Source organism: Anneissia japonica, unplaced genomic scaffold, assembly GCF_011630105.1.
Source record: "Anneissia japonica isolate Jap-2015-1 unplaced genomic scaffold, ASM1163010v1 scaffold288039_len1115542_cov189, whole genome shotgun sequence".
NCBI classification, from domain to species: domain Eukaryota; kingdom Metazoa; phylum Echinodermata; class Crinoidea; order Comatulida; family Comatulidae; genus Anneissia; species Anneissia japonica.
This window is the reverse complement of record NW_022726160.1, coordinates 23,999-48,455: the sequence shown is the minus strand read 5'-3', so window position 1 is coordinate 48,455 and position 24,457 is coordinate 23,999. Positions and strand designations below refer to the sequence as shown.

General features: G+C 33.5%; 3 protein-coding genes across 6 annotated transcripts in view; 1 reads left to right on the top strand and 2 right to left on the bottom strand.

The window, feature by feature from the left end:
• LOC117113047 (palmitoyltransferase ZDHHC5-like) overlaps positions 1-10,206 on the bottom strand; it is a 42,386-nt gene extending 32,180 nt beyond the window's left edge. For both annotated transcript variants that reach the window (XM_033256272.1, XM_033256273.1), the window contains exons 1-2: positions 10,021-10,206; positions 5,245-5,366 (exon numbers count right to left, since the gene is read on the bottom strand). In XM_033256272.1, coding sequence (XP_033112163.1) covers positions 5,245-5,366; positions 10,021-10,124 — 226 coding nt within the window. In that variant the 5' untranslated portion in view covers positions 10,125-10,206. The remainder of the gene's footprint in view (positions 1-5,244; positions 5,367-10,020) is intronic.
• Positions 10,207-10,403: 197 nt separating this feature from the next.
• Positions 10,404-14,221, top strand: LOC117113024 (sedoheptulokinase-like). 3 transcript variants are annotated; one of them, XM_033256244.1, is made up of 5 exons: positions 10,404-10,603; positions 10,941-11,161; positions 11,560-12,206; positions 12,709-12,884; positions 12,997-14,221. In XM_033256244.1, the coding sequence occupies exons 3-5, from the start codon at positions 11,572-11,574 to the stop codon at positions 13,599-13,601; spliced, it is 1,416 nt and encodes a 471-aa protein (XP_033112135.1). In that variant the 5' UTR covers positions 10,404-10,603; positions 10,941-11,161; positions 11,560-11,571; the 3' UTR covers positions 13,602-14,221. The 3 variants fall into 3 exon arrangements, with proteins under 3 accessions (XP_033112135.1, XP_033112134.1, XP_033112133.1); XM_033256243.1 differs by having other exon boundaries at positions 10,937-11,161; XM_033256242.1 differs by lacking the exon at positions 10,941-11,161.
• Positions 14,222-15,852: 1,631 nt separating this feature from the next.
• On the bottom strand, positions 15,853-23,725 carry LOC117113052 (RWD domain-containing protein 4-like). The gene is made up of 8 exons (XM_033256280.1): positions 23,619-23,725; positions 22,490-22,570; positions 22,206-22,315; positions 20,894-21,047; positions 19,364-19,463; positions 18,479-18,528; positions 18,014-18,016; positions 15,853-17,163 (listed from the first exon to the last, which is right to left on the bottom strand). Exons 1-8 carry the CDS (start codon positions 23,640-23,642, stop codon positions 17,128-17,130), a joined length of 558 nt encoding a protein of 185 aa, XP_033112171.1. The 5' UTR covers positions 23,643-23,725; the 3' UTR covers positions 15,853-17,127.
• Positions 23,726-24,457: the final 732 nt, after the last annotated feature.

The following is a 24,457-nucleotide window of genomic DNA, read 5'->3' as shown; positions in this document are numbered from 1 at the left end:
ATTTAGTCACTTCCAGACCTCTGGTAAAGGAATATTGTGGCCAAGTTTTAAAAAAATTGTTTTTTGTTGATTGTGACCTTGACCTTTAACCCTTACCCTTCAACATTCAAATGCTTTGAGATCTTTGGTCATGGAACATTGTGACCAAGTTTGACAAGTTTGTAATTAAAACTATAGACTGTAGACAAATAAATTAAAAAAATAGTTTTTGTCGATTGTGACCTTGACCTTTGACCCTTCAAAATTTAATCAGCTCTAGATCTTAGGTAAAGAAGCATTGTGGCCAAATTTGACGAATTTCTGATAAAAACTACAGTATGGCCTGTAGGCTGTTTGCAACAAATATGCCAACAGACATAAATAAACAGGGGAAAAAAAATAATCTCCTGCCAACTTCGTTGGTGGAGGTAGTAAGATCTTTGGTCACGGAACATTGTATTAAACCAAGTTTGACAAATTTGTGATTAAAACTATGGGCTGTAGACAAGTAAAAAAAAAATAGTTTTTTGTTGATTGTGACCTTGACATTTGACCCTTACCTTTCAAAATTTAATCAGCTCTAGATCTTAGGTAAAGGAGATTGTGGCCGAGTTTGACAAAATTCTGATAAAAACTATGGGCTGTAGGCTGTTCACAACAAATATGCCAACAGACAAATAAATAACTAAATAAAAAAACCAAACAAAAACATAACCTCCTGCCAACTTCAAGCCAGCAAAGAGCGTAATAAAAATAAGGATAAACTTTAATTTTTTCCTGAAATTTTCATTTTTTCATGGCAGCGGGTGCGCTAATTGGCCAAAACAACTCTCATTCCCTCAGCCTCATATAATGAGGCTTCATTATCACCCACAGTTTCTTTATTTCTTCCATAACATTTTCCACTTCCATCCATGTAACAATGCATGCAGTATCTCTAATGAACTATACAGTAGCTTTATGGTTTACTTTTCTTTTTTAAACGTCATTATTGTGATTCTTCAGTTATGTGCGAGTTATAGTTTGAAATATTTACTATACGTTTTAATATCATGTAACTTTAGGTTTGGTGTACAATATACCTGTAGTCACTAGAAAGTTTATTGCCTCATACTGGAATTAATAAATTTATTAATGTTTGTATTTAAAATCTGATATAGTTTATTTATATAAATTATTTGACCAAAAAAAGAAGTTTCATACTTTAATGATAAAAAAAATCACAATGTACATATATATTTTTTACATTAAATTTTAAATAATAAATTAATAGGCATTTTGTTATACAGTAGAAAAGATGGTAAACAAACATGAACATGATTGATTGATTGATTAATTCAGGATCATTGTTAATCTTATCAACATTGATGTTGCTTTCTGGAAGCTGTTACACATGTCAAGAAACCAATATCAATTTATCAAATCTTATCCCGATAAATTCCACTTAAGTATTAAACGAAGATACCCTCAGCTGTAAAGTCTTGTCAGAAATCTTTGTCAACACAATTCATACAATTAAACAAAACAGTGTTATGTTATCGCTCTCATTCTATTCAATATTTTTTTCTATAGTACTGTGCAAGCAATCATGATTTATACATAATATATACACTGAGGTATCATCCATTTTATTATAGGCTATATGTTGTTTCAAAAGCAATTTTCTATAAATGTTGTATTTTATATTCAATTTCAATATATTCACTTCGTTTCAAAATGGAGAGTTAATAAGTATGAAAACGTGGGCTTTTTACTTTAAATAAAGTGAAAAAATGTGCAACAGATATATTGTTTGTAGCTTCAACAATTTAATGAAAAGTAGCGTTTAAGCTTTCATAGCCAAATTCCTATAAAAGCCAAATTTTGCTAAATACTTTTATTCAAAATTAGCCCAAAACCTATGGAATTTAACCAATTATTATATTTTTTTATTTTAGTTATAAATCAAATTTCTATTTAGCATGATTATTTTTATGCTGAAAAGCCAAATTGCTAAATATTTTTTAGCCACATTAAACCCTGGTATTTGGTAAGATTAAAATAATAGCAATACAAAATTTACTACTGCTGTATAATACAGTATTTACATTTAGTCATACAAATGACTTCACAGGTATTTCAAGAAATAGTACTAATACTATTACTACAGTATGAGAGAATGCAATTTCTTGTTTGCTTCATGTACAGTAAAATAAATGTCATTAGTGACTGTAAATAAATCTGAAGGTGTATGTTTGTGTGTTTATAAATAACCACATTGGATTGCATTGGATTGTATATATTATCTATTTTTTGCAGCTCTTCTATTCAATGTCAGTTTGACAACTGCTTAAATCAATCCTGTAAATGTTTGTGATAAATGATGCCATCATTTCCAAATAAAACTCTTCTTTGTCTTTATTTAAATATGTTTTATTTAAGAAGTCTGTACAGTATTATTTAAATATTGGTTATATTTTTAAGAGCTCTAATATGATGCATGCTTCTTCTAAACAATACAGTTTTACTGTGATTATATTTCTCCTAAGTTGCAACAATAAAAATAAGGAATTTTTGGTAGCTTGTTTTAGGCACATAAGTGATAGAGGTATATAAAACACCTTCATTTAATCTCCATATCTCCATGTATTATTTTACAGGGTGAATATTTTTGCTATTCATAAATACCTAAACAGAATCAATTATAGCCTCACATTTGTCATTTTAGAGTTACAGGTACCATACTCATATTTTATTTGCAAATAATCAGTGGATCCTTTGGATCTTAACTTGTTTTAGATGTGTACTGTAGGTTTTATTTACACGCTTTTTTTGTCCAAGTTGTTTGTGCTTTAAAAGTGTTCACTGTAAATTTATTGCAATGCCCCAATATTACAGGAACTGCACCCAGATCAAACAAATTTCATGTTTATAACAATAAGACAATTTTATATAATCCTAAATTTGGTGGAATATTACTGCAATAACATGAAAAAATTGTACACATTATACCAATCTGATATTATTATTATTATTATTGACACGATTGACAAATTGAGATAGCAATCACCAAGGAGATGAATGAGTTAAGGGTTTACGATTTGAAACATTATCAAGCACGACATTTGCAAATACATTGCCAGATATGGCTCTGCAATTCATTTTAGCAATCTGTTACGCCATAGAGCACGGTAATGATGACCTTTACAACATCAAACTGTTTATGTATTTTACATTGTGGATTGTCAAGTGTACTGCATGGAAATAGCCATAAACCAAAAAGTTTTCCACTCAAGTCTTTCATATCAGAATCATAACAGTAACTCAAATTTTGAAATTAGTTGAATTTACAAAGCCTTTAGAATGAAAATGGAACAAGTGATCATCCTATTTTAATTCCATGTCAATTCTACCTGAAATGATTTGTAATATTATATTGTGTGCCCCAGGGCTAACGGCTTGAGACAGGAGTTGGCATAAAAGAAAGATAGAGATCTGCCATTAAATTTAAGAAAAAGGCAAGTTATGTGCTTTAGCATACACAATTAGCAGTGGCTGTACAGTAGTTTGGTAGTTAGTTATTTTGAGAACGATTAAACAAAAATGCGAATAAATCACCTGATTGACCATAGATCCTACAATACAGTAGGATCCATAGTTCTATGTAGAAATATGTTGAATATTAATGCATCCAGACATAAATACCTTTTTCAAGTAATTATTACATGTTTTCTTGTTTTGTATAGTGTATATAAATATTTGAAATATGGAGGTTAATACTGTATGCAAGGGAGTTCCATGATTGTAACCTTTCTAGTAAAAGTCACTACTTATTCTATCAATAGATCTTGGCAATAGTACAGTACTTCAGGCCATGTTCAGGTTAAATGCAGTGCATCCTTTGACATCAATTCAATTTGAAACTATGGTAAGAGAATCTGTTTGACCTCTTGAGGATAACCTAAAGCAAAGAATCATTAAAACTTAATTTATTCACAAAACTAACATATTCATAACATGGTGTGATTGTCTGCACGAAAAGATTTGTGTTGGATTCATAGTTTAAAATCTAATGAGGATGGCATACCGTATAATCTCATGATATAATATGATGCTTAATATAACAAATACGATCAAAAAACAGGTGGTCGTCTTATAGATGCAACAATCTTGATTTTTAAATCATATTTGTCTTGTGTGCGTATCGTCCGCAACACGCAAATTTACTACTGAAATGAAGCTAGACCTACTAACTGTAGTGGTAGTATGAATGAACGCATTTTAATATGGGGGAAGAGGGTTTTTTATTAATATTTAACAGCCCGTAATTTGGAAGACTGGGCCTACGTTTAGCTCTGATTTTAGCCAGCTAGATGCAGTGTTAAGACCATAAAAAGCAGCAAATAGTAAGAAACATTGGGGGGGGGGGTCGTCTTATACGCCTGACATCCAAAAATTATCCTAAAATCCTCTGAAACTCGGGGGTCATCTTATACGCGAGTATATACTGTAAGAAAAGAGTTACTTCATTGATTAAATAGATATATAATATTCAAAACGAAAAGAAAGTAAACTCCAATTAAAGATTAATTGACCAAATGAGGCTTGAACTCCCAAAACCAGCATCCGTGACCAAAAAATGAAAATAGATTTTTTAGTATTATTCCCCACATTATAAGCTTTAAAATAATTTGTCATTTACTAGAATCGAAAAAAGATTGAACTAAAGGATACAACAAACCTGATTTTATTAAGAAAAATATACATTATCACTTTGAAAAATGTACGCAACATCTAATTGCACGTGTGGGGCAATCACACCAACCCATGCAAAAATCAGACGAGAAAACTCGCACTTGGCTGAGGCTGTCCCATTGACAGCGACGAGTTTACTCGTCCGCTAATACTTTCCCGCCAATGTATTAGACGCACCAATTTAATGATACAGTATGTGACTTAATAACATTTCAAGAAAGTATGTTTGTACATTTATATTTGTTTTGGCACACAGGATAAACCTAAAAAAAAGATCTGCTAGGCAGTCTACATAAGGAAAAAAAATCATATTTTATTAGCTTTTTTAAAAATAAAGTTCGCTAAACAAGGTTTAAAAAGTCTTGCCTAAATATTAGCTAACTGGTAACCAAGCACAAAAGTTTCACTTAATATTAGGTATAAATGTACCTTTGCACACACTGACCCTTCACCAATCTAGTTTTTCACGTTTTCACTAATCAGCCAAGATAAAACACTATTAAAATGTAAAATTTGTGTTGGTATACTTACATTGTGGGATTACTCCAGGATCAACGAACGTTGCCAGAAGAAAATTTCCAAGAACAAATAAAAATAAGATGCCATCATAAATAGGTATAAGTATTGAATATGTGTCTTTTAGAACTGGAACACTGAAAAAAAAAGAAAAGGAATAGAATGAAACAAATCATTGAAAAAGGTTCAACAATGTATTTTCAAAGAACAGTTATTTTTGTTGGTTTACAGTAAATAAGGCTAGTATTAACTGATAAACACATTTCTCTTGAAGACCTATGTGGCCAAAGAATTTATTAAAATATCATCACAATATTGAAAGTTAGAAACCACCCACTGTTTAATGCATTTAAATGGCTATGCTCAATAAAGATATTATGATCTGCTGAATTCTTGTACCTCCAGAATTTCTGTTTTTCGGACAATAAATAATCTTGAATCTTTCTTTTTTTAAAAATCAGTAATACAGTAAGTATGTTTATACTCTACCTACTTTTGGTGTAACAAATCATGTTATAAAAATATTACCTGACAAGTTCATAAAAATATTATAATTACACTATAATTTTATGTAAAATGAGTTTGTTGTAACAATATTTTATTGTAGTGGTTTTGTAGAACTTTATTAATGTATCCAGAATTATTTTGCAATAAATTCAATTATTATTAAAATAATAATAATAATAATAATTAGAGATTCATTTTTTGAAATCCTTGCAAAACAGCATCATGTTCTCTATTTTGTTTTCTATTTCTAGAAATATATTTCTAGAAATCTTATCTTACCACAGACAGTAGTCTGCTAATAGTACTTATTAAAAAACTGCTATTGTAGTAGTAGTAGTCTGTTTTTACTTTAAAAAAAATTCATCTTTATATATGTTATATACATTCATAGAAGCGGTTGGCGCATCAGTTGTGGCTTGAACTTCCAACCTCGAGGTTGGGGGTTCGAAACTCTCATTGTGCAAATTGATTGTGTCCTTGGGCAAGGCACTTTATCTACGGTTGCCTCTCTCCACCCATTAGTACAAGTGGGTACCTGGTAGGTTCCAACACAACTGCGCTGATTACTAGCCGCAATATTATGGAATAATAATATAATTTAACTTAATAATTTAATTTGGTGTTCAATGTGTTTGATCCAATGACCGGGGTAGTAATGTGAAGCGCTTAGAGGCTTTGTAAAGGCATTAAGCGCTATATATGAACGACATATTATTATTATTGTTATATGCTTAATAATCAATCAAACACATTATCTTTGAAAACTAGGTTATTATCCTTAGGTTATTATCCTTGAAAATAAATTTATGATGAAAATATGACATATTTTATTTGCCCAGAAAGACCTGAGAACACTAAGTCTGCCTGTTGTCGTCAGTAGTTAAATAATGGTACTGAAAAGCAGTGGCAGACCATAGGGTAAATTGCAGGGTATGCTAGTTATTGGCATATCTAGGATGTGCGGGGGAGCGCACGGCTCCACCCTCGGAAAAAGAAAATACTCGCCTATCTCCAATCGCGCCCCCACCAACAAATCATTCTCAAGTAGTTAAAACCTGTCTCTTATACACATCTAGATGTGTATAAGAGACAGCATTTCAAGACCCCTACGCAACTGATGCTAGGGCCTGCTAGTAGTTTGTACTGTAAGCCTATTACTACACAGAATCAGATTGCGTTCATAGGCAAAATACAAATGTATGTTATTTTTAATACAGCATGGTTGTAGTATCTTTTCTTCAGAAGAATTAATGGAGGTCTCGATTTGTGAGAAGAAGAGCATGCTTATAGTACGTTCTCATGGAAGCATCGCTTCCTTTGCAGTATTAAATTGGCTATTTCGACGCCACCACACGGTTATCACAATAGCAAATTTTAGCATTGTAGGGTATGCTCTGACTTCCATTGACTCACTGAATACGTGATTGGCTGATATTGAAAACCAGCCATGTGGAAATTCTAAGCAGCTGACAGTACGATGCGATAGGCCCGAATACGACTTATAATTGATACTACAGTAAAGTAAAGTCAAACATTGAAAAACTTTGCTATTCCAATGAACAGTAGCAATCCACCCGAAAAATTAAGGTGTATGTAAAAGATTGTGGCTAAGTAAATAAAATGGAGAAACTGTACCATCATTTTTTTTTATTGTTTTCTCCAGGGTATGCACTGCATACCTTGCTTGCCTTGACGGTACGTTGAAAAGTTGGCCGAAATCTTGGCACATTAATAACTTCTTTAACTCTTCGGTAGTTGAGATCTAGTAGTTTGTATTCATGTGAATATTATTATTGTATACTATTGTTTATAGAAAATGGTTGGATTATAAACACATGTCAAAAAAATGTTCATCTTGTAAAATTAAATCTCTTCACTCAGTTTAATGTTTGACAATATCAAATGGACAGGGGGAAATTCATGGCTCAAATTTCAAGTTCAACTCCTAGAATTCTCATAACTTTTCATAATCATGTCATTATCAGAGAAATCCCATTTTCTCTTTCATAAGGCTTTTTGACACATTAAAATGATTTACTATGAGTACAGTACTTGTGGTTAAACATGTCACAGTAGTTTTCCACTGCTGAGCATACAGTACTCGACCCAGGTATTTTGTGTCCATGCATTAACATCAAATATACTCAACTGTTGAGATGCCTGAATCTGAAAGCCATTTTCACTACTTCCAATACAATCTAGCCTATAGATATTTTTGACCTCCACAGTCATTTAGCAAATTATAAAAACCACAAAAGCAAAAAAAAAAAAAAAAAAAAAAAAAAAAAAAAGAGCACACAATTGATTTACAGAGGAATACAGAGTTCAATGAGCAGGAAAAAAATGCACACAAATTAATAGCACTGTCAGTGCCAGCATAATTATTCCTAAATATTATGATCAATTAGTTAATAAGAGGCACTTTGATCAGAAAACATGAGCTGTACTCAGCTTACGGGAATTTTCAAATAAGTGTACAATAGGCGTAAATATTAATGTAAAATTATCAAATTATGGAGATTGTATGGGTAAATAACCATAAATAATTAATAATTCAATAATTATCAGTAGGCTTATTACATGATACATTAAACCAAGTACATGTAGTAGTAGGCCTATACTATATTTATGTCATTTTTAAACTTTACAAAAGCAGCCAGAAATTGTTAAATTACACAGATGACTGACCGAACTCAATCTTAAGGACTTTAGTGGTTTCTTATTTTTTTAAGTGTTATAAAAAATGAAATGATGGGGAGAATAGCATGGGATACCAAAACACAAGGTTAGGGTGGTGTACCAAGTTACATTAGCACCACTTGGACTTTTCAAACATGGACAGTGGTGATTGCATGTCAACTACTGAGATGCTGAGTACGACATAGAGGACAAACCGCGCTACAAGGAAATTAACTGGACAACAGAAATTAAGAAGTTTGATTATAGACAAATAAATACAATTTGGAAAGAAGATGTAAAAAAAAAAACAAAGAAAGAATTGAATTTTAAATCATCTGTAGAGAGAGGTATGCCTAACAGAAATTGAACAACTTGACATATTGTAAGATGGGACAACATGCGAAGGATTATGGTATTAACTGACTGATGGGCACTAACCAACAACAACTTTCTTTTATGTGATCACCAAATCTTTATCATTAGATTTTTCAATGTTTGAAATATTTTATCATATCATAAAGACCTGACTGAGTACAGCCAGGGGAGGATTTAGGGGGGTGCCCCCCCCCTCTTTTGGGAGGTTAAAAAAAAAAAAAGAAAGAAAAAGAAAAAAATGATAGCCCAGAACGCCTCAAATGTTATTTTCGGGCTTCTAGAACACAAAAATTTCGAAAGGGCATGCCCCCGGACTCCCTAGGATGGTGTTGTCTCGTGAGCCCCCTTTTGGCAACCCCTTTTGGACATCTCTGGATCTGCCCCTGATGGCTAGAAGACAGTTAACAAAAGACACTTAGAAAATCTTAAATTTATTCACACTTTCTCCAGAACAAATACCTATAAATTTAATTTCTTTAATTCTGTATCTTTCTGTATTTGGGAGGAATTAGTGAGCTGATGTTCGTAATAAGCTTCTTACTAGTCTCAAATCATTTTAAAATAAAATCAAAACATTTTTGAAGTAAATCAATTACTGGCATAAACGAACCTACTTTTAGAATGCTTTTGAGCAATCCTGTCCAGCACGACTGTCTTGTTTTCTCTATTTTGACTTTTTGTGCTTTTATGTAATGTGTTTTATATTAGACAAAATAAATTAAATGAAATAGGCCTAGGCCACTACGGCGCCACTACCATATTATGTCACTGATAATGTATTGTATTAGGCCTAGTACTGTAGTGCTGTCTAGGCCTAGACATAATAATAGTACATAGGACCTAGCCTGGTGGCTGGCCTAGTTTGTTGATAGTTAAAATAATGATAAGTCAATCAAAATAAATCAATTCAAATCTTTCAAATTTTCATGAAGTATACAATTTGGGCCTTATATTTTTAACTATTCACATACAAATTCGACATATGATTCATTAAATGACTAAAGCCAAGTTTAAATTAAACCTCCTAAACCTAGGCCAGAAGACTGTCAATCTATTGTCATGATGATGATTTACACCGACTGACAAATGCCTCTTAGCCCTAACACATTCGATAATGACACAAAACCAGCCTAGCAAGACCTATTACCTAGGCCTAGCTAGGGCAGCCTAGGACCTACGTACGTAGAGAACTGAAGATTTTGAGTCATCAGATTTTAACAAAATACTCACATAAATACAAAAAATAGAGACGTTGTTCCAATGAGAAATATGTATGCAATTGTAGCCGGTACAATATTCGTTGATGGCAAACATTTCTTTTTACAACAACCCATTTTGTTAAGGTTATATAAATTTTTTCCAATCTGACAACAGCTCCCCGAAGGCCGAGCGATATGGCGATCACTCTCTCAAAATAACGCCCCTCTCTGTTCTGATAAAATTCCTTACTTATGCATATGTTTTATTAAATAGTAAAAAAGAAAATAATAACACTACCATATTCAAATAAACAAAAATAAGAACCAATATTTTTAGTTTATGAATTTCATAGTTAAATATATCTATAAATTATTTTATAATGTGCAACTTAAAAAGTTTGAAGAGAAGAATCACCGAAACATGGCGATTGACTGTAGTGTCTGATTTTTGTCTGATTTTACAAAGAAGCTAGATATGCTTTACTAGAATTATTTTACAGTATATCATGATGTTATTTTAACTGTACTGTAAATGTATAGTTCGATCTGTCAACTTTCAACAAGCTGTTCATTTAGTGTTACAAAAAACGTCAAAAAGCTAGGCCCGGTGCTAGGTAGAGTTTGTAGTTTGTTTACATTTTTTAACAGGCAGTTACGCCGCGCTCGTCCTGTCCCAGCCTTGTCTGATGAAGGACAGTTCGTTACAGACAGGCCTAGGGCCTATGTAATTTGAATTACAGTACCCTTTTAATAACAAGAATCGTAATTAGGCATAGGCCTAGCCCTAGTAGTTATAAGTTGAATGTTTGATTTGATTTTATTCGGCATATATAGGCATATAGGCCCAGCATACATATAAAAATATTGGTATATTATAATTTATATAGGCATATAGGCCCAACATACATATAAAAATATTGGTATATTATAATTTATATACTGCATAGGTAGGTTAGGGTCAAGCCGGCTCCACCAACCAACACCTCAGATTTATGTAAAATCATCTGAACAATTGGGAGATTTCGCAACCTTACAAAAATGATAACGAATACAAATATGTTATTACCATTATCGTCATTTGTGCCTAATTCTGAACAAGCTGAAGATGATCGTCGTTTCATACAAAAGGCATAAATTGCTGAAGTTGTGACAGATATGATACTGTCTATAGGGTAAGGGTTTTCTAAAAATTTGATGACGTAACTGTATTTTTTATTGTTTCGTAATCGTTTCGTAGCTTGCAAAACTTCCTAATATCCATGCCTAATTATTGTAGCCTATACACATGTTTTACAAATGATATATCACTAGGCCTAAAAATACTTTTTGATTTGCTGAAAGGAATTTAGGGTATATAAAAAGACTATAGGAATTGCAATTTATAAATTAAGCATCTGTATAATTGGCTATTGTTGATTTTTGTACAAAGTTTCAATTGAAAAGCAAATACTATACTTATTGAAGTGCCAAAAAACAAATTTAATTTTTCCACTTTATTAGATTTATGACAGGTTTTGTGCACAATAGATAATAATATCTCATTTGGTTTGCTGTTTCTTTTTTTATACAGATTCATGAAGAAATGAGTTTAATTCTTGGTATTGATTTGGGGACCACTGCAGTGAAAGTTGCTCTTATTGACAGTATGACCAAACAGGTCATTAACCTTCAGTCTGAAAATACTAATGCTGACATTGTCAGTACTACATCACCAATCGGTAATGAGCAAAGTCATACCAAAATATTCAATGCTTGTATAGTGTGCCTACATAGGATAGAATATGAACAACGAAGGCAGGTTGTTCGTATCGCTGTATCAGGACAAATGCATGGCATCATCTTATGGAGCTCAACCATTTTTAACAATCCAGCATCAGATGATTATTTAAATCTTACAACGCATTGTGATGTCATCAGTCCATTATACACTTGGCAAGATGCAAGATGTTCTGATGAATTCTTGGCAACCCTACCTCCGGCAGAATCGCATCTTCAACTTGCTACTGGCCATGGGTGTGCAACTTTGTTCTGGCTGAAGAGGAATGTTTCGGGTTTTCTTTTCGGACATGGGAGAGAGGCAAAGTTTGATTGTGCCGGTACTATAATGGATTTTTTTACAGCTTTTTTGTGTGGCTTGAAGAAACCTATTATGTCTGTACAGAATGCAGCAAGTTGGGGCTACTACAACACTGAGCAATACTCATGGAATGAAAAAATGTAATTTCATTTGCATAGATCTGTTAAACTAAAATGAGGCCAACTAAAAAGATTCCTGAATTTTAACTAGATCAGTCACTCCATAGAGTGCATACCTTCACCCTGTCTGAATACAATACGCAGGCTGTGTATGATGGGTGAAACTGCAGCATACCCTCAAGGAAAAAATGGAATCACCTGTCAAATTCAGGCACATTATTTTCTTGAGTGCTGCAGCAACCGTCAAGAAAATAATGGAATCACCTGTCGCATAAATACATTAGGTGACTCCAATACTTTCTTTTATGCTTGAGGGTAAAAAAATCAAATTTTTCACCTTGTCCTTCGACCTTTCCTACTGAAAATTGAATGGTGCCTTCAATTATTATGTACCATTCCACTAAATTTTAGGATGAGCCATTCATTAGGTTTTGTGTAATCTTGCTAACAGACAGACAGCAGTGAATAGATAATTAACTTCCTTGTCAGAGGTAATAAATATAAAACATTTTTTGTTTCACAGCCTTAAAGAAGCAGATTTTCCTGTCACCTTGCTACCAGAAGTTCGTCAGCCAGGTTGTAAAATAGGTGAACTTAGAGCCCCATGGCAGGGATTACCACAAGGCACAGATGTAGGTGTTGCAATGGGTGATCTTCAGTGCTCAATTTTGCCTCATCTGACATCCGATACACAAGCAGGTACGGTGCAGTAGTTTAATTGCAGGGTTTGGCAAATATATGTGATGTTGAGACTTAGATATTTTAGATTGGATTTTAAACTCATTGAGAATTATCTTGTGTTCTTTTGCAGTTGTGAATATTGGTACTTCAATGCAGGCAGTTTTTAAATGCCCTCCCGGTCTTAATCCGACAAGATCAAACACCTTAAGCTCATTAGCATATTTCCCATTTTTCAAAGGGACATACCTAACTGTTGCTGCATCTCTCAATGGTGGCAACGTCTTAACAGCAACTGTCAAAATGTTTCAGCAAATGATGCAAGCTTTGAACATTCCAGAAGAATTTATTCAAGAGGAAAGCATTTTTGACATGTTGCTCGAAAAAGGAAAATGTATTACGGAAACAGACCTGGTAATCAAACCCACAATTCATGGGGAGAGGCATGCACCAAACGCAAAAGGATCTGTAACAAATATTACGCCATTTAATATGGACGTTGGGCATTTGTCGAAAGCTCTATGTCGCGGACTAATAGAAAATCTCCTTGAAATGCTACCTAGGGAGATATTGTGTACAGCTGGTGTAGAGAGGATTGTGGGATGTGGGAGTGCTCTTCTTAGAAACAAGATGCTACAAGAAGAGTTGGAAAGAGCTTATTGTTTGCCTGTAGAGTTGACAACAGATAGTAATGCAGCCGTTGGTGGTGCTATTGCATTATTAAATTTTTGGCATTGAGGTGTTAAAGGAGAAGTTTTCTAGCATAGAAAGCTAAAGAAAAGCCAAGTAAAAGAAAGGTAGTTTCTTGTCCTTAAATTTAAAAAAAAAAAAAAAGAATGAGGGCAATTTTTTTTCTTTTTTTTTACTCTGAGATGGCAAATGAAAGATGATCGATGGGAAACAGCTACTACTTTCTCACTTTTACCAGGTAGACACATTGAAAGCAAATAAAAGAAGCACGAGACATGATTCATACCATATATCTTCAACCACAAAATATTGAGAGAGGAATTTTATTGATGCGAGTTAGCCAGGTTTTCTTACATTTTTTTTTAAATAAAAAACTTTGGTGAGGCAGAGAAAGTGGATACGCAAGGGGACAAGAAACTATTAATTTTTTTATTTGGCCTAATATGAATTGTAGACAATCACAGTTCACCATTCCATTAATGAACTATTATCAATCTGTTTTTGATGCACAGGCCCCCTTCCAAGGAGGGGTTTTCTGGGCGCGAGGTCCACGGTCGAAGCCCCCAAAGCAAGGGGATTTTTGTGCTTTATGGGTCTAAATAATGCTATAAAAGCAGATATGTTTGAAAAGGTCCTTGTCTGGATGGGTCTGCAGTGCATTAGTTGGGTTGGAGGACTTATTTGGGAAATTTGAAGAAGGGGGTTCGCCAGAAAAGAGGGGGTTTGCTAGAAAAGGGGGTTCTCCCGAACCATAAACCCCCCCCCCTGGATATGAGCCTGATGCATTATAATAATGTTACTACAGTATAATTACAGTATATAATTGTATGAGATATTCAATTACTATTTTTCCCTTTATAATGCATATTATATTTTTTAATGATTGTTAAAATCAGGCGAAACAAAAACTACTGTATGTTTATTCCAAAGATTAAATAAAATTATTTTTAAATCAGTGCAACTGCTTACATTGCAAATTTACCTGTGGCATTTTTGTGTTTGTAAAAAAACTGAGAAGTATGAATTACTGTAACGGTCATCGTCCATAAGTGTAATTAAAGTTTATGCAACAATTGCACTGGATCATTTCTTAATCTACTACTGAGTAAAAAGAAATATTCTGGATCAAGATGTAGCCTTGAGAAGGATCGTTGTGAGTTATGGAAGCCCTTGAATGAGCAGGATAGATTTATGTAATTTACATGTGATACTTAAATAAGCAATTATGAAAAAACTCAGAATCTTCGTTATAACTTTGTATGATTTGTCATCTAATATGTAGAAGCATGGAGAAAATATACTAAGATGCTTTCTTCATGGTAGAATCCCTCCCTAGCCCCCTTGTTTCATTTTTTTTACATCAGCCACTGTAACACTCATTGGGGGAAAGTCCCTTAGAAACAAATGTCCATCACCATTAAGATATAGTTTTACTCCTTAAATATATCACAGAATGAAATTCCCTGCTTATTACTTTGTAAAACAAAATTTTTCTACAAGATGCAATATTGTTTGCTTTTTCTGTATAAGAAAATTAATTACCTGTACTCCATAATTAGTAGCAAGATAATTAACTGGACTGTTGCCCTTGAAATACATCATTAATTATTCATATCAATTACTGGATTCATATTTTTTCCCCTCCACTCAGTGGCAGCTCTAGGATATATTTTCTGGGGGGGGGGGGCTAAGCTGTCCAACAGGAGGATTTGACCTCGTAGGCCTGAGGTGGGATTTTTTTTAAAGAATAGCAACCTCTGGAATAGCCGGAAATGGCACTGTCAGACTGTGAGAGAGGTGTTGGCTTGGTGTGGGCCTATTTTTTATTGTCTGACTGTCTGATGGGGGCTTGACCGCTGGTGCCTCCACTGCAAGGGTCTAAACTTTAATCTTTGATTAGTATTTGCTTGTCAAGCACTGCTTGCAATGTAGTGTGGGTGGCTTTACAAAATATCAAATTACAAATCATTTGAATCCTGTAGATTAACTGTCCAGCTTTCGCTGAATTTCAGACTGTTTATTACAAAATTCATTTGATTACGAACCTGTTAAATTATTATTATTTTCTTGTGGACATCATTTTCAACTTCTTGTTTACCAACCTGAATTTTTAGTCTTGTTGGTTCCCATTTATTCCAATTCATGGAATGGCTAATTACTATTAATATTATTATTCATGCAGCATTTTTTTGTTCTAATTTTCTTAATACTTTCTTATTTTTATATGACTTTTATACTGTATTAACTTCAACACAAACATTTTTTAAGCTTATAAAATAATTGTTGATGGTAATATACATAGTATACTAACTACAGCTTTAATAAACATAATAATCTGAGATTACAAACCCTCACCCTGTTGCGCCATATCTATGTACTGAAAAATTAATGGCCCACCACACACGCAGACACACACATTCAGGGAGGCGAGGATAATTAAAATAATCAATATAATAAATTAAGACAGTAACTATTTCAAATAATAAGTACTTCTTTATTTGAAATATACTAATTTCTATACAAAATATGTGATCAGTTTATTTTAAATTGTTGAAGTTCCTAAAATGGCATTATAAAATTTGTATACAGTACACCAACACATCTTTCGTTCTTGTTTTCAAGTAATAAATTCATAAGATTATAACAAGGAAAATTGCATTGAGAAAAAATAAATAAATGATGTGAAATATCATTAATTTATCTATACATCTCAGTGATTTAAGTTCAATAAATTTGACTGTTAAAACAACCAAAATAATTGGTTTTAAAAAAACTACAAAAAATATAGCCATTTGGGTAGTTTAAATATTGATTTAATTCAATATTCTTTAAAAATATATTTATATTTTTAGACATTAGATCCCAATACCTTACTCATGACAACTCAAGAGTTCTTTTTCTTATTAGTACCACTCTACAATACTAAAGATAGGTCAGGTCTCTTTAGCATAGTTACAATTGAGGTGTACAGTTGGGGAAATATAGAAAATCAATAATTTTTGCTCCTGAAGTAATCAAATATTAATATCTTGTTACTTGGTACTTCTATAGCACTTATTCCTTGCGATTACAAAGCGCTAATATCCACAACTGTAGCTGTGCTACGTGGACCACAGTATGACATAAGTTTTCCTTGTTTTTATTAGTACCTCCTCCAAAAGTTCTGGGGCGGATTGCTATAAAACCGTCTTAACTGGTAGTCTTAACTCCTCGAAGTGTGCGGAGTATTCGTCGTTCGATTCTTCGACTTTGATGATCTAGGCCTAGGTCTTGCCACTGCACTGATGAATTAATCAGCAGAACGCCATGATGAAAATGATTTAAGACCGTTTTAAGCCTCCTCCGAGTAGGCTTTAAAATTTAAGACGGCTAACCGGTTAGACTGCGATATAGCAATGGTCTATGATCATAGACCAGTAGTGATGTCACGATTATAGCCGGCTAACCGTTAAGACCATCTAAAGACCGCTTATAGCAATCCGCCCCTGTTGTCCTAGATCTATAGCACCTGCATTAAAGTATATTCAAGAAGGATGATGTGGTCACTTGGTGAACATTGACGCACGTTAAAACATCAGGCATCAGCATTAGTTCTGCCAGTTCTTGATAGCTGAAATTATAAGACATTCAACTAAATTTACCAATGCATACCTTAAGCCCTGTCCAGACTATCAAATTTTATTTGACAAAAAACATGTGACATGCCTAAATATGGTCATGATGACATCACACTATGACCATCTATAGACACATCATGACTATATATGAGCATATAACAGTTATTTGTAAAAGAATAGTGTGGACAGACCTTAAGAAGAAAACTATCACTGTGTGAACACGCTGCCGGAATTCTGGGCCGCAAGTTAGGAGCTATTCTGATGCCTTTACCATTATGTGCAAAGAATTATATACCTCATACATAGATTCAAGGCATCTGATTGGTTAAGAAGCAGGCAATAGAAAGTACTATTCCCCTCAAAAATAGTACTTTTTTGCCCTGTCGCATGTGCAAACTCTAGGCCCACTTAACATTGCGTTGACAGTAAAGGACTGCGATCTCTATGACGAAAGAGATTGGCCCTTGACTGCGCCACGGATCAGCGAGTAGACGATAAACAAAATATATGGAGGCTAGGCCTAGTCGGTTCAGGCTATATATATTTGCAAATCAGAAATATTTGTCACATAAACTTGTTAGTATGGAAAGGGATTAACAAATCGTCCTCTGCTATAATTTCCGAATGACATCCTAAAGCAAATGTTCACTACATGCATAACAACTGTAGTGAAAGTTGTACGCATGTAGATTTGGGGTCCATAGGCCCAAATATCCTAAAATAAGTTTATGTATCTAAATTAATATGTCATAAATTATTAATATTCTCTAGTATAATACACTTAAACACAAGTAATCATGGACCTAATAGGTCCATGATCTAATGTAGGCATAGAGTACTTACATGCTAAAATGTTTCAATTGTACAAGATAAGCACAGATGAAGTAATGAAAGAGAAAAAGAAAAAGAAAAAATTTAAATGGAAATTGAACATTCAAAACACTATTGAAACACATAATAAATTCCAATGGTTACCAGCAGTTTTATTTTGTTTATTTCAAAAATAAAAGACACAGTAATATATGACATTACATGGGTTAATTTCCACGCTTTGTAGTTGAAGTTTTTTCTTGTTTCCTTTACTTGCGCCTTGAGCACTTTCTAAGTGGATAATTGCACTATATAAATCGTATTTATTATTCTTATTAAATAGAAACTAAACTCCATAGTCCAAGGAGAGAAAGGAAAATTTGTGTAGCATAAGGCAATGTCAATTTAGTCAGTATATGTATAGTATTACATATTGAATTTACTACATTTAAACTATTGTTTCTATAATACCATTTACCTTTACAATATAATGCTTACCTTCACAATATCAACCCAGTCCCAACCCCGTGGTCTTTCTCCTTTGAAATCTAAAATAAAAGAACACAACATGAGGAAAAAACATTTTCCATTATTTAAAGATATACCATGCTGCAGTTTTATTAGGCTTCCAATCAACAAATAAAATTTATGAATATTTATTTCATATGAATGAGACAAAATATGAAATTTAAAAAAAAAGAAGAAAACTTGAATCTGCTATGCCATGCTTTCTACTGTATATTCAGGTTTATTTATTATTCACCAATAAAATACATTAAAAACAGAGGGCAGCTAAGCTGAAATCTCTGTGAACAATTAAGAAAACAGTAAAAAGGCAAGATACACAAAAACAGTACAAGAAAACAAAAGCAGCATCCAAAAGCAATACACAAAAGATACAAACAACCAGGCCTATCATCCACCAACATTATCATTATTATTATCATTATAATACTCATCATTATTCTTATCTTATAGTGTTGAATTATGGATGAAAAATATCCAAATTCAATTTAACTTTAGAATTATTAATGCCATCAATAATTTTAGGAATGGTGGAGCTTTTCTGTATATCATACAGAGGGCGAGTTAGCCCAGTGCTGAATGATTTGACCTTGGTACAAGACCGACCAAGTTCGAGACTAGCCAACACTTGCCCGTGTCATTGGGTAAGATATAATTAATTCCCGCAGATGTTACATTAAGCTGTTAGTTGCTTACTTGATAGCAAGGGTGTACATGCAGTAGGCGCTACATAGTTGGTATTGTGGGTCCCCTCGGGCCTATTCCAAATTTCCATGTTCATTTTTAACCAGGACTATTTATATTCTTCATTTGCATTTATTAATTTCAATTTTTATCATTTGTATGTTGACATATTACCTGTTTTGTCCGCCATCTTCCTCTTTTGTGCTTTTGTCAAATGTTCTTTCTTTTCCTTAACTTTTTTTGTCTGTTGCACATCTGTTCCTACACTTGGTTCCTAGAGTCCATTAGAAGGTAAATTTACTTTAAAACATAATTAGTGAGAGGTATTCGATAAAATAGAGTGGTTTATTTAAAGTTGGCACAACACTTCGGCTGTATGATTTGGTTAATATATTAGTTAATGATGCTATAATTTCAGGGCAATCTCTGTATCTAAATTAATGTTTGAGAGACTATGTTCTCTCAAGGGTTAACCTGACAACGATGAGGAAGACAACAACAACAATAATAATAATAATTATAACTATAATAATAACAATAATAATAATAATTAATATGCGCTAAGTCGGACTTAAGTGGAATATCTTTTGTGTTATTTTCCCCTTAACGTCATGTTAATTTCCCCTTAACGTCGTTTTTTTTAATTGTTTTCTTATTTCTCCATTGTCTAAGTTCCCCTTAAGGTAGGTTTTAGTAACATAATAATAATAATAGTGATAATAATAATAGTGATGATAATGAGATGATGTATAATGCTGATGGTGCGCAATCAAAATCAGCCAATAATCAATAATAATGACACGATTAGGATGATTATCAATAATGATAATATAATAATAATAGCTTGATAATAATGAGATTGGTACAATAATGGTAGTAATAATGACAATGAGATGATTAAATGGTATTGCCTGTGTGCAATCCCCCACAGATGATGATGATAATGAAATGATGATGACGTTGACAACTATGACAATGTTTATGACGATAATGGGGGCGCACTTCTCCAGAAATGATCACATGGTTGCGAACTGTTCACATTTTCTCCCTATTTTGATGCATGGGTCCCAAGTTGTAAGAAATTCTTTCCAACAGATCTGGTTAAATGAGTTTTCTTAACATATTTTATATTATTTTGCAGCGCATGGCAATACCCTGAGGCACTGACTTCTGTGAGACAATTAATAGAATAGTAAAAAAAACAGTTTTCTCCCGAAGCCGTTATAGCGGTCAGGTTTATCAGTAAAAATAACTGATCGACCAGTAAAAATTATGTATTGGTAGAATAAAAAAACACTTATTAGGCCTAGGTAGCCTAGGCTGGCCTTCTTTCAATAAGCTAACATCATTCAAGTCCAGGCCTAGGCTATGACTATGTATTATTGTTTTTTTAAGCCATTAAACTCCACAATACCTCACGTTGCATGCCCTTAGCTGGGTCTATATGGACAATTTACAAGTAAAAATTCTCCAATGGGGAGAACACTGAAAACATTCAAATATTATGAATTTGCGGGAGATGGGTTATTTTCGGGGAGATTCTTTCTTGCTTGAGGATGTACAGGAGGCCATCCCGATTTCAAGGAGACTCCCGCGACTTCCGGAAAAATTGGGACCCCTGTTGATGAAAGCATGTCCATAAATAATGACAGACAAATGAAGAATAATAGTAAGAATAAACATTATGGTAAATAATGTAGATACCCTTGCTTGGATAACTTCTTCAACCTGATCCACCATAAGTGATTCTGCATTTTCCTTCGCCCATTCAAATAGTGTATAAGTCATTGCACATTCCCGCCATTGCTCACCCTCTTCATTAATCTTCATCACAGCATTGCTTTTCACCTTAGGACATCTATTAATAGTGAAGAGTAAGTTTAATAATCAGGAGTTAAATTACGTTAGAATTACAAAGTAAATGAAAAAGATAAAAGTATTAGAAATATTAAAATTGTTAAGAGAAAACAAAAATCTTCATCTGGCTGAGCAAATACTGTAGTGAATAAGTGATGTTTTATAGCCAACTTTGTAGGTGTCTGAGACAAAATACAATTCAGAAACCCCCCTTTGGGATACCCCTATTAAAAAGACACTTTTTCGGCCACGAAAGGAAGGAAAGTATATCTTTTAAAACAATGGCCATCTTCTATTCAGGGGACATCCCTATTAAGGTGGCACTGTTTGGTCTTAAATTACCGTAATTATAATATGATGTATAGCACCCTCTATCTTTAATTTACTCAATATAGCACCTTCCTTTTAATAATCACAAAATAAAGCAAAATCTATGTCAGTGGAATCGCTATGGATTACAGTCCTTGATTGGTATGGCTTCATTAAAAGAAACCGATATGGCCAAGTATGGTATTCACATGTCATTAATTAATTGGTGGGTACAATATATACATTGAATTTTTTAAAAACATTTTTATATTATAATGTATACAGGATATGTAAAAATTGATGTTCATGCATTCTACTCAAGCATTATGCGCAAGACTTGACCCGGTGGATTTAGAGAGGGGGGGACCAGGCCGGCTGCGGCCCCCTCTTTTTGGAAAGTTTGAAAAAAATAAAAAGAAAGAAAGAAATAGAAATAATTGATCGCTCAAAACGCCTCGTAGGTTGTTTTTGGACGTCTGGAAAACAAAAACCCCCTAGGGTAGTGTTGTCTCGATCGCCCTCCCTCCCACTTTGGGCCCCCTTGTTAGACATCTCTGAATCCGATTCTGTTGACAGGTGTATTATTATAGTAAATACTGTAGATGTAGAACTTTAGAGCTACCTGTTTAAAGTGGAGATTGAACAAAATACAAAGCACTTTAAAAACTTTTTGATTATTAATAAAGAGATGTATCAGGCACAATGAGATGAGATAACACAACATGCTGATAATTTACATAGTAGATTAACTCATATTTAAAAGCCAACAAAAAAAGATCATTGAAATAATTTCCTGAAATAAGAGTTTAAAATATGTGTACATAACTTAAAATATGTGTACATAACTTACATATGATTATTGTAGAATGCATCAAAGTTAATATTAGGTAACTCTGTTGGATAATTATCACCCCAGGCAATTTCTAATAAAAATGATTTAAAATGACCAATGTCTCCAACCTGCAAAAAAAAAAGATCAAAATATTATTACACACTATCAGTGTAGGATACTGCCCTCTACAACACACCACACAATCTTTCGTGTTCCAAGAACGCCCTCTGTCTCAAAATCTGAACAGACCAGCCAATTTTAACACCCGTTTTCTAATCTGCTATTATCTTAAAACATTTTACCCGATATTGAAATGTGGTTGGGTTCAGCTCTTTAAAATTTTCATCTCCTTCGTAGATGGATTGCAAAACTTCTCGTTCTTCCTGAAAGTCAAAGGTCAAAAAAGGTATTAAATATATTCAATTGTACACATTTATTATTCTGCTGAGTAAACTGTCATCAATATACTTTACAGAGTGGCTTCTGCTAAGCCCCACCCCTGGGATATATCTGTTAACACATCCCACAAAACAACAGGGTAAACATTTGTTTGTAGTACTGTACTTCTTCTTCTACTTCAATACTCGTCAAAGCCTGTGCAGCATCTTGACGAGGATGCTCAGCCGCCGATAGACAGCTTTGTTCCAGTGCAATAACGCTAACTATGCGACTATTTACAATATGATGATCATTTAGGGTCTGGATGGCACCCTTGAACTGCTTTAGTAGAGTCTACTGTATAGTAGGCAGTTCAATTATTTCTTTGGGGACTGCTTCCCAGTGTTTCAGTGTCCTTGGGAAAAAGCTGAATTTATAGGTGTTTGAGGGACACAGGCATTTGTGAGACAAGCATATATTCTGGGCCCTGTTCATATATTAGTCATTGTTAATTCGACACCCAGAGAGATCAATTGTTTTGGCAATGCAACAAGCATGACATGTGTTCAGGCACTTTTTTAGAGAGATCAATTGTTTTGGCAATGCAACAAGCATGACATGTGTTCAGGCACCTTTTTCATATCTCGTCATCTGGGAAGACTGGTCTGGTGGGGAATCCAATATCTTGGTGATTGTTTAGAATCTTCTAATTTTTGTTTATAGTAATCCATTTTCCAGCAATATATTTTCATTTACACACTTATTCTGAACTAGCTAGGTCTAAATCAGTATTACTATAATGCGGAAGTTAAAGCAGCCTGATACAATTTCACTAGGCCTAAGGCCTAGCCACCACCTTTCAAAAGCCAGTTCACCAGAACCGACAAGGGCTGAAATCCAGTCAGCTCGTAAAGATTCGGCTCGACGTAAGCCTAGGCTTAGGCCTAGCCCTGTAATAATCTTCAAATACAAAGAATACTTGTGTCATTTTAAAATCGAGGTGACACAGATATTTGAATATCATTTATGTTGATTAAATAACGAAAATCTTACATTTTGAGCTTCTTTATTGTCCATATCTGTACAAAACTCCACACACACAAAACCGCATTTGCTCGCGACGATATTATTATTATCTTCGAGCGCGCGTTAGCCGAGTTGTATGAGACGCCTGCAGTGAATTCGGGGTAGCCGATCATTTCGGTCGCGCTTCGTTTCGGTCGCGCTTTGTTTCGGTCGCGCTTCGTTTCGGTCGCGGTATATTTCGAACAAATATATGGAGCGCCGAAGGAGTTGCGAAAACGAAAAAATTAATATGCCTAGGCCCTATATATTTTAGTTCGTGAATCGGTTTATCATAGGTCTAAATATTATTGTTTTGCTATCTTTCCACTAACAAAATATCTTTCTGGTATATTCTCTTTCTTCCATTTATGGTGATATATTCATGATTGCAACATGATCTTGTAATTGAAACAATGGAATTTAGTATGTGCTTCATGCTATTCTTTTTGTTGCATTTTCATATACTATACTTACTTTAATAAATGGTCAATAAAATGTATCTTTGATTTTAATTGAATTGAATATTGTTACCATCTGAAATCTATTTCATAATTTAGTTAAAACAATAATCATTCAATATTTAAGCTGATCATTTTATACAATCTATTTATTTTTCTTGCAGCTTCCAGGGTTTGAATAAAAAATACCAAGAGCATTGAAGGAAACACGAAGAAATAAACGAATAATAGCCTACGCACATTATCATTCACTTGAAAACTTGAATACCCCTGCGCAGTTTATAAATATGAATATATATTTATATATGATTTTATCATATTGTATATACCTTGAAACCACTATATATATACTGTCTCTTATACACATCT

Coding starts and splice junctions, on each gene's coding strand:
- LOC117113024 (XM_033256242.1), top strand. CDS start 11,572: ATGAGTTTAATTCTTGGTATTGATTTGGGGACCACTGCAGTGAAAGTT. Junction 12,207..12,708: donor TACTCATGGAATGAAAAAAT/GTAATTTCATTT, acceptor TTTGTTTCACAG/CCTTAAAGAAGCAGATTTTC. Junction 12,885..12,996: donor GACATCCGATACACAAGCAG/GTACGGTGCAGT, acceptor GTTCTTTTGCAG/TTGTGAATATTGGTACTTCA.
- LOC117113052 (XM_033256280.1), bottom strand. CDS start 23,642: ATGGACAATAAAGAAGCTCAAAAT. Junction 22,316..22,489: donor CAACCACATTTCAATATCGG/GTAAAATGTTTT, acceptor TTTTTTTTGCAG/GTTGGAGACATTGGTCATTT. Junction 18,529..19,363: donor GAAGATGGCGGACAAAACAG/GTAATATGTCAA, acceptor CTTTTATTTTAG/ATTTCAAAGGAGAAAGACCA.